Genomic DNA, 16,770 nt, shown 5'->3' on the forward strand with positions numbered 1-16,770 from the left:
TGAACATTTAATAATATTTCGAAATATGATCAATCAAAAACTCTGTACCATTTCTGAGATAATCAGATTAAGCTTCAGTATCCCCATCTCAGCAATATGTCTCTCTCATGGAGTTTTATTTCACATTTTGATCAAATAAATTAGTGTGTGCTGCCTTTGCTTAGAGAATGAGTTAGAATCAACTACATGTATGGGATCCCTTACCTGGAAACCCAATATCCAGAAACACCGGCTCCCATGGACTCCAGTTAAAGCAAATAATTCAAATTCATATTGGTGAAAACACAATCCTAATGGGTTTATTATGGGCAGATTTATCTAATTTCGAGTTTGTGATTTTTTTTTACTCTAATAAATTGAAATATACTCAAAATTCGAATGGGAGGTTATTTAAAGTGGACCTGTCACCCAGACACAAAAATCTGTATAATAAAAGTCCTTTTCAAATTAAACATGAAATCCAATTTCTATTTTTTATTAAAGCATTCATAGCTGTTGTAAGCTCATTTAAAAATCTCAGATGTCAATCAAATATTGTCTGCCCCTCCTCTATGCCATGGGCATAGAGGCGGGGCAGACAATTACTTTCACTTTCCATTTAGCACTTCCTACATGTCACTGCTCTCCCCACATTCTCCCGTTCTTTTTACCATTTAATTGTGTAGCCAGGGCATGGGAATGGACATCGGGTCCCCCATTCTGGTGCACAAACAAGATTCTGAGATGATGCAAGGCTTTCCTTAAAAACAGTGTCCACAAAATGGCTGCTGCCTGCTTGCTATCATTTTAAATTCCCAGACTGAAGGAAACAAGATTCAAATAATTTAAACAGTGTAATTAAAGTTCATTTTGCTGTAATAATGTGATAAAATAGGATTTTGAATATTTTTTTTGGGTGACGGGTCCCCTTTAAGAAAAAACTTGAATATCTAAAACTCTAATTAATATTCCCGACCCGAAAACTTGAATCAATGTCAAATCTAATTTGACTTAACTCGAATGTCAGAAAGGCTACTAACATCTTCAAATTGGTCTCTGGACCTCTTCCATTGACTTCTACATGAACTCGGCAGGTTTTAGGTGGCGAATTGTCGAATTAAAGTTGTTCCCAGGGTCCAGGTATGATAAATCTCGAATTCTAATTATTCCCAACTCGAATTTGTAAGTTCTGACCAAAAATCCAAATCGAAAATTCAAATATGAATTTACAATTTGACCCTTAATAATTCTGCCCCTTAAGTTGACGTGCAGATTTACCTTCTTATCGGACGATCGTTCGGTGCCATCTCCCGACCTGCCACTAACCATTCAGATCAAATAAAGTAGTAAAATTACAGATCAGACAATGTTCTGCCCTGACCGCAATCGTACCAAAGTTATGTCTGACAAAAGCTGGTGACAGTCTCCCACTGATATAGGCAATACATGCAGAGATAGTATCGGCAGCTGACAGAAATTTGCTAACCTGTCCGAAAGTCTGAACGACCGATCGGCACGAAAAATGTCGGGGCACTCCACACACGGCCCGAAAATCGTACGAATTAAAGATTCGTACGATCAAATTGTTGCGTCTATGGCCAGCTTAAACGTTTAAATGTTTTTTAGCAGAAAGATGTAGGAAGAGAAATGGCTGAAATGATTACTTGATTATTTCAGAAATGGAACAGAATCTCTAAAAGATTATATTTAGAACGTTTCTTATTTCCTCGAGATGAAGTTCATATTCAGAATTTTGTTTTCAAGACAGTTCCCATTTAAAGCATGGGCAGGTAGCACAGAATTTCTGCAATCATTAAATGGCATTTTCAGTCAAACCGAATCTGATTTGTCTGCGTCTGGTTGTTGAATAACAAGAATACTGATAAAACAACACTCTAATGTTGATTCTAGCACGCTCCACAATGTAAGGGATTTCTAAGCATCCCTGTGCCATGTTTTCTTTAGGAAACAATATCCTTCTGCTAATGCTTTCTCCAAAACAGGGAAAAATGTAAACATTGGAAACAATGCATTCTGAGCACAAACCATAAGAGAGAAAGTAGAAAGAAAGAAGTGCGAGAGAGAGGTTTGTGTATCATGGAATACATACAAAGTGTTCATTCCGGTTAATGATATTCTGTGAGTGGGAATATAAAAAGTGCATACACTTCAGTTTAACCCCGCAAGGCAGGGAAATAAAAAGTTCCAATAACATAGCTTCATGGAACATACTTCTCCCTCGGACACAGCAGGTGTTAATAAGATTTTGCATAATCTTGCTTGCTGATCAGAACTTCCAGAAGTCTCAGTTTGGCTTTAACTTTCTTGTACTCTCTGTATACTTCGAACATTGGCGCTCGGTCATCTTTCTGCACATGCCTACGAATATAAAAAACAAACAAAAACGAAGAGTTTAATGACACACTTGTAATAAATAATCTGTAATGCTGAGTAGCGTCGGACACGTAACTACCATATGGCAGACCCTGCGGTTGCACGGGGGGCTGCGGTAGGACTGCTGCATGATAGTTTGCACATACCAACTACTTCCAGCGCCAAACTTGCTGCCTCAAAAAAACGTAATGGGCTGCAGCACTGGGGGTGGCGCAGGGTGGAGAACAAGGGCTTGCAGGTGCACACTGGGCCCCGAGCCAAAGCCTTTTGTGCAGGGGATAGGGAGTGACCTGGTTCTATGTATGTATTGATTAATGTATGTATGTATGTATGTATGTATGTATGTATGTATGTATGTATGTATGTATTTATTGATTAATGTATGTATGTATGTATGTATGTATGTATGTATACCACTGGAGTGGAAAATGGGGAGGCCCATTTATGAAAGGTCGAATTTCAAATTCATGTGAATTTTTTTTTAATTCATTTATTCTCACAATTCAACTGGGAGCTTATTTTAACATCTCCAATGGCTCAGTGGACCCATGCCATTGACTTGTACATGAACTCGGCAGGTTTTAGGTGGCGAATATTCGAAATAGGACTGTTTCCATGGTCGAGGTGCGATAGATCCCACATTCAAATTTACATAGGGGGATTAAAGTTTAAAAGTATGAATTTTGACACTCAAAAATTTGTATTCAAAATTGAATTTACTAAATGACCCTTTATAAATCTGCCTCGTAGAGTAACGTTTGGTGCTTACATTAAAGGGGTTGTTCACCTTTAAGATAACTTTTAGTACGATGTAGAGAGTGATATTCTGAGACAATTTGCAATTGGTTTTCATTTCTTTATATTTGTGTTTTTTATGTTATTCAGCTTATTATTCATCAGCTCTTCAATTTGCATTTTAAGCAATCTGGTCGCTATGGTTCTAATTACCCTAGCAACCATGCAGTGATTCGAATAAAGGTGGCCATACACGGGCCGATAAAAGCTGCCAACAGACTGTGTCAGCAGCTTATTGGCCCGTGTATGGGGCCCCCCCCCGACGGGCTTCACCGATCGAGTTCTGGCCGAAAGTCGGCCAGATCTCGATCGGATGGGACGAAAAATCCCGTCGGATCGCGGCCGCATCTACTCGTTGATGCGGTCCCGCAATACGACCGCCCATTACTATTCGTTAGGATCCGATCGTTGGGCCCTAGGGCCCACGATTGGATCAGCCCGATATTGCCCACCTCAAGGTGGGCATATCGGGGAGAGATCCGCTCGTTTGGCGACATCGCCAAACGAGCATCGGATCTCTCAGTGTATGGCCACCTTTAGAGACTGGAATATGAATAGGAGAGGCCAGATTGAAAGAGAAGTAATTAAAACTAGCAATAACAATACATTTGTAGCCTTACAGATTGTTTTTTTAGATGGGGTCAGTGACGCCCATTTGAAAACTGCAAAGAGTCAGAAGAAAAAGGCAAATAATTATAAAACTATAAATAATGAAAATCAATTGAAAATTTGCTTAGTATTGGCTATTCTATAACATACTGAAAGTGACCTTAAAGGTGAACCACCCCGTTAAGTCCATTCCTGTAGCTGCAAGATTACACACCTGGGGGCCCATTTACTAAGCTCGAGTGAAGGAATAGAATAAAAAATATTTCGAATTTCGAATGATTTTTTTGGCTACTTCGACCTTCGAATCGAACAATTTGAACTAAAAATCGACTATTCGACCATTCGATAGTCGAAGTACTGTCTCTTTAAAAAAAACTTTGACCCCCTAGTTCGCCACCTAAAACCTACCGAAGTGCAATGTTAGCCTATTGGGAAGGTCCCCATAGGCTTTTTAATGTTTTTTAGGGCGAAGAAAAATCATTCGATCGATGGATTAAAATCCTTCAAATCGAATTTTTTTTCGTTCGATCGAACTATTTGCGCTAAATCCTTCGACGTCGAAGGATTTAACTTCGATGGTCGAATATCGAGGGTTAATTAACCCTCGATATTTGACCCTATGTAAATCTGCCCCCTGCTGTGGTGAGCAAGTTTCTTTCTTATGCTGTGCGGTGTAACTACATGGCTCATGTATGCTGTGAATTTTCAGGTCGGAGAGCGGCTGGGTAATGGGGATTTCTACACAGCAGACCCTTCAGTCTAGGTCCATCTGTCTGTCACCATGGGGTCGGCTTTCTCTAGAATTACTCCACTGTTCATGAGTCACTGTTCATCTGAAAATCAATGATATTCTAGATGACAGACACAGTTTCTTTCATGAGCTTATGATTAAGTGTCCTTGGGGGACACGAAACGCAGAAGGCTTTTATCTTTTATACATAATGTAAAATAAAGACTTTTTATATTATTTACAATTTGGGCTCCTGGATTCTACGGACATTTATGATTTTGGTGTTCTGGGTTAGGATTACGGTACCTGCCTGCAAAATTTTCGTCAGTTTCTTTCATGCACAGCATAGGAACATGGGAAACCTTTTAAAGGAAAAAATACTCCCTTATTGACACACACTTATTCAGTTGTAATCATGTACAAAAAAAAAGATGCAGAAACACTACAGTACAAAAAATTTACATTCAAATTTTATTCACACCTTCCATTCTGTCGATGGAATTCTTCTTCAAACTCCCGTAAAGATTGACGCAGTTTCTTTTTTTCTGCCTTTGTTTTCCAGAGCTGCTCAATCAATTCTGTCCTAAAAGGTAAATCACAAATACACAGTTACACTCTGGAAGAAAGAGCACCCCTAGTGGGTAAAGTCAGAACAGATTGTATTCACCTGAAAAAAGCTTTAAAAAGTAGATATCCAATATTTATACTGCACCGATATATTAGTTTTTTTCAGGTATTACTAATGATCTATAACAACAAAAATGTAAAGTGAATGGCCCTGTTCAGAAGAGGAAGGAGTGTGTTTTCAATAGCTTGAGAGAAAATATTACAAATAAGTGCCTCCAGCGGTAAAGCAGTAGCCAAAGTATTTTTATAAAAGTAAAAAAATCTTTATTAGGACATATGTAATAGTGATGTGCGGGCCGACCCGAGGCCCGCGGGTCGGACGGGTTCGGGCCGACCCCTGGACAAAACGCGCGGGTCGACCTAGTACTGCCGGCTTCCGACGCCAGAATTTATAGACTAGCGCCCGACCCGCCCCTTTTGTGACTTTACTGAAGGGCGAGCTCGGGTCTATAAATAAAGGGGAGCAGCGGGCCCGGGTCGGATGCGGGTAGGGAGCGGGCGGGTTAGGGTCGAGAAATTCTCGACCCGCACATCACTAATATGTAGGCCTGATGCGTTTCGTGCCCGACAAAACGCGTTTAAGGTACGAAATGTGGCAGGCCTACATATGTCCTAATAAAGATTTTTTAACTTTCATAAAAAATACCTTGGCTACTGCTTTACTGTTGGAGGACCTCTTACTACATCTAAATGCTTTGAATTTTCCCAAAAATTTGGCAAACCCTTGGACTAGGGGGTTACCCTGGTAAGAGACCATCCTTAAAAAATATTTTTGTAATTTTGACTTTGTACTTGTTCATTATACATTATCTCAATCTTTGCTTTTTTGACCTTTGTCAAAGAAATGGAGCCACACACCAGCATTTATATGGCTTTAGAATAAGACAGAGTGACCTTCTACTTCTATAGGGGAAACATCCAAAATGTTAAAGCTAGTATTTAAGTTTAAGAGAAAACAATACAGAGACTTCCAGCTATTACTGAACTACATCTCCTCCCCCCCCCCCACCTCAAGAGCTCATTTAATCTGCATCTCCAGTCGGGGAGACAACATTTTGGTTAATATTAGGATGCTTAAATATCTCACTAATATTTTCCTAAGTGTTTTTGCCATTTCAGGCATCTTTTTTCAAGGAGCATAAAATATAGCATAACTTACATAGAAGTAGTCCTAGAACTTGATAAACTTTCTATTGACAGTTTCACTTGATGTTTAGTTAACGGAGTTTCATCATCCTGCCTCTGCAAAGACTGCTCCATTATACAAGTGTTGTCACCGCTGTCTGAAAACAAGCTGCTACTTTCATCCTCTTCTTCCTGCTTTAGAACAGAAAGTACAATGTTACAAGATGTTACCTGTTGGTTTTAGGAAACAGAATAAGAATAAGGTTAGCCTTACCTTTATGTCATCAAAAAAATGAGATGTTTCGCCTTCAATAATTGGTGGCAGGATCTGAGCTCTTCGTTTTAAAGATGGTGAGCCCTAATAGAACAAAACAGGCACACATATATTACAAAAAAGTGCTATAAAAGAAAAACTATGGCACCCAAGACCGGGTAAAGGAGTAGAAAGAGAAGCAATTTATTGTGAATTCAAGAGTCATATTGGGCCAGAGACTTAAGCTGAGTACTACAAGAAGAAAATGTGGTGCAAGATGGCACTCATAATGATTTGCCCTTTTTTTCTGCGTCACAGACCCTATAGCCAAAAAGGGGATTTTGTGATACTCACCATTAAGGGCAGAGACACATGCGAAGATTCGGGGCAATAAATTACCTCTTCTTCGGGCGACTAATCCAAATCGGCAGCGGGATGGCACTCTTAGATCTTAGTTTTCCGAAGTCGCAAGAAGTTTCCTTGTGAGGCAACTTCGGAAAACGAAGCACTCCGAGTGCCATCCCACCGTCAATTCAGATTCTAGCTGGTGGGAAGGCAGTTCAGGGAGATTATTCGCCCGAAGAAGAGGTGATTTGGCGCCCGGTCGACTAGATCTCCCCGAATCTTAGTGTGTGCCCTTACCCTTAATCCTTTTCTCTTGGGATGTCTTGTGAGACACAAAGACCATGAGGTATAGCATCCACCAGCAGGAGGCAGGACACTAGAGAAGAGGACGAAAACTCCTTCCTGCTGCTATCCCACTCACCACTGCCTGATCTACTCAATTTTATTTAACAATGAGAAGTAACTAGCAGTAACATATAAAAAATGGCAGTCAATAGCAATTGAAAGAAGCCCACTTCCAGGAGGGAAGCCGTGTGTGCCACAGACACAAACAGAGAAAGGGATTTAACAGGGATTATCACAAAATCCCCTTTTCTTTGAAGGAGTCTGTGGATCACATGGACATAACAAAGATGTTCCATCACTAATGGGTAGGTAGAAGTGAGGCCTGGGCTTTAGCCACCGTGGCCTGCAACACCTTTCTGCCAAAGTGTGAGTCAGATGCCACAAAGACCTCAAGACAATTTTAGAATTTAGAGAAGGAATATATGGCTGGCCAGGTAGCAGCTTGACACAATTGCTCTTTGGAGGCCTGGTTATGAAAGGCCCAGGAAGTGGCAACCACCCTGGTAGAATGTGATGTGCAGAGGTGGAAACTTTCCCCTTGCCACATAGCCCCTGCAAATGGCCTCCCTGATCCAGCGAGATTGGGGATTTCGAGGCAGCTGCTTCCTGGTTAGTGCCAGATGGAAGAACAAAGAGTTTGAAAGAACCTTATGTCTTTTGTCCAGTCAAGGTTAAATGTGAGGGCCCTGACTGGGTCCAGGGAATGAAGTGCTACCTCCTTGGGGTTGTGAGGTTTAAGACAGAATGTCAGAATCATAGTGTTCTGGCTTTTATAAAAGGAACTGACCACTTTGGGGGACAAAGGATGGAGTAATACGGAGTACGGCCCAGTCAGGATAAAATTCTAGGTAAGGCTTCTGGCATGAAAGGGCCCAGAGTTCTGAAACTCAGTGCACTGAGTGAGTAGGAATACGATCTTCCAGGTAATCCACATTAAAGGTACGGATGTCATAGACTCAAAAGGTGGAGTCTGAAGTGCAGAGAGCACTAGGTTAAGGTCCCAAGGCGGCAGTCAATCCCAATAACGGGGGGGAAGGGGTGTAGCACCCTGCAGGAATGTGCGGATGTCTGGGATAATAGCAAGGCATCGTTGAAATAGCGGCGAGTTGTGATTTAAGGGAACCAACTGATTAACCTTTGCCCATACCGGCTGGTAGGAAGGCCAAGACATGGGGAACAGAGAACGTCTTGAATGGAATGCTCTGCTGGATGTACCAATTTGTCTTCCATACCCAGTGGTATGTGTGGGAAGACACTGGCTTGCAGGATGCTAGCATAGTGGAAACAGCTGCAGAAGAATCCCTTTTGCCTAAGGACAAATGTCTCAGGAGCCATGCCATCAAACTGAGGAAGGTCGGATCTGGATGGCAAATGGGCCCTTGAGAGAAAAGATCCAGAATCTGTGGGAGATGCCAGGGTTCGAATTTTCCGAGGTTCACCAGGTCGGGAACCAGGCTCATCGTGGCCAGTAGGGAGTGATCATAAACAAGGTTGACCGATCCGTTTTGATTTTCTTGAGGACCCTGGGTAACAGAGGCAGGGGAGAAAACACGTATGCTAGGTCAAAGTCCCAAGTGACCGTCAGAGCATCTGCTGCCAGTGCCAGCTGATCCAGACCGTGCCATGAATTGAAGCACCTTGCGGTTCTGGGGAGAGGCCATGAGGTCCACTTCTGGAAGGCCCCATCGTTTGTTGATGCATAGGAAGACGTCCTTATTTAAGGACCATTCCCTGGGTCGATCTTTTGGCAATTTAGGTAGTGTGCCTGCCAGCTTTGGAGCAGTATGTGGCTGACTTCGCTCAGGGCTTGACAACTCCTTGTGCCCCTTGATGATTTATGTAGGCCACTGTTGTGGATATGCTCCTTGCACTTGATTGCCGTGTTCCCGAGACAATTCTGCTAATGTAGGAGTGCTAGCTGCACCGCCTGGCCTTCCAGAATGTCAATGGGGAGGAGTGCATCCCGTTGGAAAAGAGTCCCCTGCACAGTGAGGTGTCCCAAGACAGCTCCCCCCCCATCCCTGAAGGCTGGCATCCGTCAGCATGACCCAGTGCAGTTCCACAAACAACCTGCCCCTTGATAAATGGAAGGAATTGAGCTACCACAAGAGGAAGGTTCTGGTCTGGGAAAGAAGTTGAATCTGCTGGGCGAGAGAGGTGCAGTGCCAGTGGGTCAAGATGTTCCTTTGAAGTTGTCTCAGGTGAAAATGGGCAAATGGAACTGCTTCCATGGCGGATACCATAAATCCCAGAATTTGCATGGTGAACCTGACTGATGGGATCTGTCTGGTGGAAGATACATCTGCTCAGCAACTGTATCGAATATCATCCCCAGAAAGATTCGATTTTGTGGTGTTGACTGTACATCCCAAGCAGGTGAGGAAGTCCACAACCATGGATAGTTGTTTTTTGGTTGCCATGAGTGATGAGGCTTTTAGGAGGATGTCATCCAAATATGGAGTTCTTGAACTCCTGGAGAACGTAGTGGGGTGGCCACAGTATCCATCACCTTGGTAAAAAGTCATGGGGCCAAAGTAAGTACAAACAGGAGAGCAATAAACTGGAAATGATGATTTTGGAATGTGAAATGCAGGGGGAAAGATGGGAATGTGCAGGAATGCGTCCTTGATGTCTAACGCCATGAGAAACTGATGGATTAATTGCTGTGATGATTGAGCAAAGAGACTCCATTTTAAAACCGGGAAAACAAATGAAGGTGTTGAGCCATTTGAGGTCCAGTACTGAACCAAAAGAGCTGTCCTTTTTGGTACAATGAATAGATTGGAGTATAATCCTCTAAACTGGTCTTGTTTGATCTTTTCGTCTAGTAGGTTTTGAATGATAAAAATGCAGCAGTTGAGGTTTTTGTGGTGTCGGAGACAAAAACTTGGGGAGGGTTTTCAAAGAAACTCCAGGCAATAGCCATGGGATACGATTGTGTACCCATGGGTCGTGGGTCGTGTACCCAGGCTTCCTAAAAGTAAGCAATTTCCCCCCCCCCCACCTGGGACATGTTCTGTGAGCCTTGTGTAGTCTTGTTGATGATGGTTTATCTGAAGATTTGGGTTGGGAATGCTTCCTTTCCACAAGAATTTTGGTTCTGGAAGTGGGGCTTTGTTCCAGTGTTCTTATCTCAGCTGTGGTAAGAGGGTTCTTTTTCCCCCTGTCGCTTGACTTATAATGTTGCTCAACTTCAGTCCAACTAGAAGCTTCCCTTTGAAGGGTAATTTATGGAGGGATTTTTTTGAATGAAAGATTCACCTACGAGATTTTCAACCTAAGAGCGGCGGGCAGCCACAGACAACACCAAGGTGCAACTAATGGCCTGAGTGTCATCAAGAGAAGGTTCGCAGAGGTACTCATTGGCATCTCTGAGCTGTATTGCCAGTTTAATCAGTCTTGGTACTCCAATATTAATTCCATCTATTAGGGAACTGGACCAAGTCTGCATTGCTCTGGTAAACCAAGCCAATGCCAACACTGGGCAGAGGCTTTTGCCCAAGGGGAAGAATACAGTTTTAAGGCATTTTCTTATCCACAAGTCCTTAGATTAGGAAACATCTGGTACTGGGAGAGCAGAGTTCTTCAATAAACTGGTGCATCCACTGAGAGGATAGTGGACCATTTCTCAAGGATTCCTGTGGGAAGGGATAAATGCTCTGAAAACGGCGATTAACCTGAACCTCCTCTCTAGATGTTCCCATTCTGATTGAATTAAGTTGTGCATGAGAGGGAAATATGGGAAGCAATTTCATGTGATGCTTAAATATGGGCCAAGCCAATTCCTGTTCATAGTCAGGGCCTTTAAGGTCTAGGCATGAGATGATCATATTAATTAGGGAGTCAATCATGTCCGAAGATGTTTCAGACAAGATTTCCGTGTCATCTGCATCATCTCTTCTTCACCGAGACTGATCATCCCAGTGAACAGAGGCTGGTTGCCTTCTCTCCCGGTTTAGTGCGGGATTCTGTCAAACCTTGGTTAAGGTTATCAAACAATTTACCTATACATTTCCACTAACTTGGGAATGCCAATGGAAAGTTGCATTGCCCAAGCAGGAGGGTCCTGATTGGAAGTAGACGCTCGAGCAGGTAAGATCTGCGGCACAAGAGGAGCAATAATTGCTTCTGGCTCCAGCGGTATTGGAGGGGTTGCTGGTTCCAGGTCCTTGGGAAACTCCTCAGCAGAGTGTTTTGAGCATGTGGCACATAAAGGGTCTTTTTGGCCAGAGGGTAGGCATTTAAAGCACATAACACAAGCCAGGTATTTTAGTGTAACTTTTGTGATTTTTGCAGTCCTTCTAGAAAAGGGGTCCCTCTTGATTTCCCTCTGCCATGGTACAATGGATTCTACATCTGAAACAGTATCCCCCCGCTCAATGTTAAGCAATACCAGGCGATAACGTAAACACGATGCAGCAAGTACAAATAAATGCAGAAATTGGACTGATAATACAGCAGTAAGCAGGTAACAATTCTTCTGCTCTGGTATAGAAGAGACAGGTATTGCTGTGTGGCCCTCTCCAGAGGAGACTCACTGGCCCATCAGGAAGTGGTGAGGGGTATAGGGAGGAGTCGTCTTCCTCTTCTCTAGTGTCCTGCCTCCTGCTGGTGGATGCTATACCTCATGGTCCGTGTCCCACAGACACAGAGAAAAAACTATTGACTGTGCAGCTAAAATCTTTTTTTTTTCTTTTTATTCAGGCACTCTCCTACTCTTATTCCAGTCTCTCATTCAAACCCAGCCAGGTTGGTAGAGAAAAATTGGACCCAAGCAACCAGATGAACAATAAGCTAAATAATTAAAAAAAATAAGTGTCTACATCATACTAAAAGTCAATTTAACGATGAACTAACACCTTTGTTGCCACTTTCAGTTTTCATTCGACATCGATTACATAGCTACAGAGTAGCAGGGTTGGAAAAAAAAAAAAAGACATTTTCATGAAGATCAATCTGTCATAGAACAAAGTCATCTCAATGTCTTTCACGGTGAAATAACCATATCTGAATTAGTTTAAAGGCTCTTGAATAAAGCATCAGAAATGTTATTGGAACACCTTCTAAGACTGCTTCAAAACAGCAATAGTTAGAATAAAATGAAAAGTGGCTACTTACAAGAATCGGGGTGATAGTTGCACGTGCCAGCATCTGCTTCACAAGTCGATAACGATCATACAGTGGTTTCACAATTTGTCTTTCTTCTCTCGTTACCTTTGAATTGAAAAGTGCAGCTATACATTATTACAAGTGTATGTCATTATTATGGACAAAGTGTGGGGATACATAAAATATTCAGCCCTTAATGTAATAGTCAAAACTGTTAGGGTGGAATGTGGTCAGTGATCCAGCGTAAAGGGCAGAGTCTTGAAAAAGAGAAAAAAACCTACATGGGCAGCACTTTTGGCACTGGGGTCCTAGGTTCAAATGTAGCCAAGGAACTATTTGTATGGCATTTGTATGTTCTCTCCATGCCTGTTTGGGTTTCTTTCAGGTACTCCTGTTTCCTCCCACATACAGACAGTCTAAATGTCTTAGGGGCAAATTTACTAAAGGGCGAAGTGACTAACGCTGGTGAAAATTCGCCAGCGTGACATCATTTCAGAAGTTCGCTGATTTACGGTCGCAGGCGTAACTTCACTAGTGAAGGAGATAGATTCTAGTGGTACTTCGCTCCCTAACGCCAGGCAAATTTTCGCTCTGGCGAATAGGTGTAACTACGGAAATTCACTAAGATGCGGATTTTACTGAACGTTACCTCTTGCGCCAGACTTGCCTTCGCCACCTCAGACCAGACGAAGTGCAATAGAGTAGATAGGAGTTCCTAAAAAATAGTTGAAAAGTCCCAAAAAACGCTGGCGTCTTTTCCTTTTTTCAGGGTGATAGGCTGCAAAAACGTGTACTTTTTTTGGGGGTAACTGGCTCCCCCCTACATTTTCTAACATATGGCACATAAACTATACACTGGGCTCATGTGTAGGGCAATAACACAACTCTATTTTATTAAGGTTTCCTGGACTTGTGTAGTGTAATGTTTTTGCTGAAACATATACGTCCATTTAACTTTAACTTCCCTCTGTATGCAAATTAGGCAACGCTAGCGCAACTTCGCTTCACTTGGCGCAGTGACGCTAGAGCAACTTTCAGTGGAAAGTAGAAAGAGAATCGCACAGACACCAAATATGTTGCAGGTGGGGAGCGTCCCCTATTTTTTATTGTGACCACCTGTGCATCAAGCTAGAGCAACTTTGCCAGTGTTCGGTGCCCTGGACGCAACTTTGGATTTTAGTGAATTAGCGTTGTCCTTGCGAATCTACACCAGGACAACGCTGTGAGTGAAGCCGTCGCTGGCAAATTTTCGGAGTGAATTTCCCCTTTAGTATTCATAAACATAGTATTTAAACATTGTATTTAAACATAGTTTTTGTGAATATTGATAGGTTGTAGAGTTGGGGAGCAACTCAAGCATACAAAAATGTTCCTGCTTGGTGCAAATTAAGTGCTGTGATTGGCCATTTGGAAGTCCCTAAGTGGGACTTGGACAGCCTACAGCTGACTCTGTTTGGTAGTTCACCTGTTTTTTTATGCAACCAAAACAAACCAAAAATTTAAAAATAAGCACCCATTTTGAGGCCACTGGGAGCAACAAACAAGGAGTTAGTGAACATGTTGCTCGGGACCCTCTGGTTGGGGATCACTGTTCTAGAACAAGTAGGGCTATGCTAAACTTTATGCCGCACGAAGGCTTGCTACCTACACTCTACATTTTTCAAGTTGCTTAAAAACATATGCAGCCCTGTATTAGATATAAGTAGTTATAGCAAAGAAATAAATATTACCGGACGGCCATGTAAACTTTCATAATAAAGCAGACTCTTCTGGAGAGAAGTCTTTTCTTCTGCAAGGTTGTCTTTTGACATTTTCTGGAAAGACAGAAACAAATTCCCACCTATCGCACAAAGGAAACATTTAATATTGTATAGAAAGGTGGCTTGATGAGGATGGTAAAATAATGATTTCTGTCAATCATTGACACTTATTGCAGAAAGCCCTCTTTTTGGCATATAGCCAGCCAAACTCTGAGGTACCTGTAACTAATTCATGCTGGAAACTGGGTTCCTGTCTATATTTCCTTATGCACACAAGCATCCACCCAACTTCTTAAAGGGGACCCGTCACCCAAAAAAAGTATTTCAAATCCTATTTTATCATTTATTCAAGCAAAATAAACTTTACTTACACTGTATAAATTATTTGAATCTTGTTTCCTTCAGTCTGGGAATTCATAATTATAGCAAGCAGGCAGGAGCCATTTTGTGGACACTGTTATTAAGACGTCTTGCAACATCTCAGAATCTTGTTTGTGCACCAGAATGGGGGACCTGATGTTCATCCCCATGCACTGGTTTATACAATTAAATGGTTAAGAGAACGGGGGGAATGTGGGGAGAGCAGTGACATCTAGGAAGTGCTGAATGGAAAGTGAAAGTAATTGTCTGCCTACCTCTATGCCAAGAGGTGGCCATACACGGGCCGATAAAAACTGCCGACAGACCGAGTCAGCAGCTTATTGGCCCGTGTATGGGGCCCCCCGACGGGCTTCCCCGATCGAGATCTGGCCGAAAGTTGGCCAGATCTCAATCGGATGGGACAAAAAATCCCGTCGGATCGCGGCTGCATCTGTTCGTTGATGTGGTCCCGCGATCCGACCGGCCGTTCCCATTCGTTAGGATCAGATCGTTGGGCCCTAGGGCCCACGATCAGATCAGCCCAATATTGCCCACCTCAAGTTGAGCATATGGGAGAGAGATCCGCTCGTTTGGCGACATCGCCAAACGAGCGGATCTCTCCGTGTATGGCCACCTTAAGGCATAGACGAGGGGCAGACAATATCTGATTGACAGCCGAGATTTTTAAATGAGTTTACAACAGCTATTGCTTTAATAAAAAAATTGGATTTCATATTTAATTTGAAAAGGACTTTTATTATACATATTTTTGAGTCTGGGTGACAGGTCCACTTTAAAGGAGTAGAAAAGGTTAAAAGCAATTAAGCTTTATCAGAAAGGTCGATATAAATACACCAATAAACCCTCAAAGTAATGCTGCTCTGAGTCCTCTGTCAAAAGAAACACTGCATTTCTGTCCTTCTATTGTGTACTCATGGGTCTCTGTATCAGACTTCCTGTTTTCAGCATAAAGCTCCAGGGCTTGGGCTTGAGCATGCTCAGTTTGCTCCTCTCCATCTCCACCTCCCTTTTCTCTCCTCCACTCCCCTCTCTGAGCCCAGAGCTATGACTGAGCAGGGAGAGACTCAGGCAGGAAGTGATGTCACACCAAGCTAATATGGAAGCCGCTATCCTAAACAAACAAAGAGTTTCTAGAGCTGTTTACTCAGGTATGGTAAAGCTTTCTACAGAATAAATATAGCATTCTAGCTTGCACTATTGTGGTTAATCTATTGGCAATAAACTGCCTCTGTAGCTTTCCTTCTCCTTTAAACGACCATAGCTAGTCTGGTCAAAATTTCCAGGCAACTATTGGTAAAATGTATTTCTTCTTTATATAGTAATAGTAAGGAAATTAGGTCCTGGAAACCGCACACAAATCTTTTTCATATAGAATCTCAACTCCTCTAAATCTCTGTAGTAATAGACAAATTAACCCACAGTTGCATATAGGTCTTTTTGCACATCAAAAAGACACCTTTCCAAATGCAGCTTGGGGTGCCAAGTACAAATTTTTGAAAAAGCAAGTTGCCATGTGGCTGCGCGTTAAAAGACGAGCTACACTAAAAATGTTTATATTTTAAAGAAGTGACAGTATAATATACTGTTGAGCTGCACTAGTAAAACTGGTGTGTTTGATTCAGAAACTCTACTATAATTTATATAAACAAGCTGCTGTGTAGCCATGGGGGCAGCCATTCAAGCACAGGATACACAGTAGATAACAGATAAGTAAACTATAGTTTATATAAACAAGCTGCTGTCTAGCCATGGGGACAGCCATTCAAGCAAAGGATACACAGTAGATAACAGATAAGAACTACTATAGTTTATATAAACAAGCTGCTGTGTAGCCATGGGGTCAGCCATTCAAGCACAGGATACACAGTAGATAACACATAAGTACTACTATAGTTTATATAAACAAGCTGCTGTGTAGCCATGGGGGCAGCCATTCAAGCACAGGATACACAGTAGATAACAGATAAGTACTACTATAGTTTATATAAACAAGCTGATGTGTAGCCATGGGGCAGCCATTCAAGCACAGGATACACAGTAGATAACAGATAAGTACTACTATAGTTTATATAAACAAGCTGCTGTGTAGCCATGGGGGCAGCCATTCAAGCACAGGATACACAGTAGATAACAGATAAGTACTACTATAGTTTATATAAACAAGCTGCTGTGTAGCCATGGGGTCAGCCATTCAAGCACAGGATACACAGTAAATAACAGATAAATTCCAAAGAATCCCATTGTAGGCTAAACAGATTATCTGCTGTGCATCCTGTGCTACAATGGCTACCCCATTACTACACAACATTTTATTTACA

General features: G+C 42.1%; 1 protein-coding gene across 2 annotated transcripts in view; it reads right to left on the minus strand.

Annotated features, from left to right (window-relative positions):
• Window positions 1–1,498: 1,498 nt before the first annotated feature.
• Window positions 1,499–16,770, minus strand: part of fam13b.S (family with sequence similarity 13 member B S homeolog) — a 63,799-nt gene continuing 48,527 nt past the window's right edge. The window contains exons 18-24 of one of the 2 annotated variants that reach the window (XM_041588763.1): window positions 14,042–14,125; window positions 12,321–12,416; window positions 6,534–6,617; window positions 6,294–6,454; window positions 4,989–5,090; window positions 4,814–4,869; window positions 2,238–2,358 (exon numbers count right to left, since the gene is read on the minus strand). In XM_041588763.1, coding sequence (XP_041444697.1) covers window positions 4,842–4,869; window positions 4,989–5,090; window positions 6,294–6,454; window positions 6,534–6,617; window positions 12,321–12,416; window positions 14,042–14,125 — 555 coding nt within the window. In that variant the 3' untranslated portion in view covers window positions 2,238–2,358; window positions 4,814–4,841. Of the gene's footprint in view, window positions 2,359–4,813; window positions 4,870–4,988; window positions 5,091–6,293; window positions 6,455–6,533; window positions 6,618–12,320; window positions 12,417–14,041; window positions 14,126–16,770 lie in introns of both variants that reach the window. The other variant, XM_018256216.2, reaches the window with a different exon arrangement.

Source organism: Xenopus laevis, chromosome 3S (genome assembly GCF_017654675.1).
Source record: "Xenopus laevis strain J_2021 chromosome 3S, Xenopus_laevis_v10.1, whole genome shotgun sequence".
NCBI classification, from domain to species: domain Eukaryota; kingdom Metazoa; phylum Chordata; class Amphibia; order Anura; family Pipidae; genus Xenopus; species Xenopus laevis.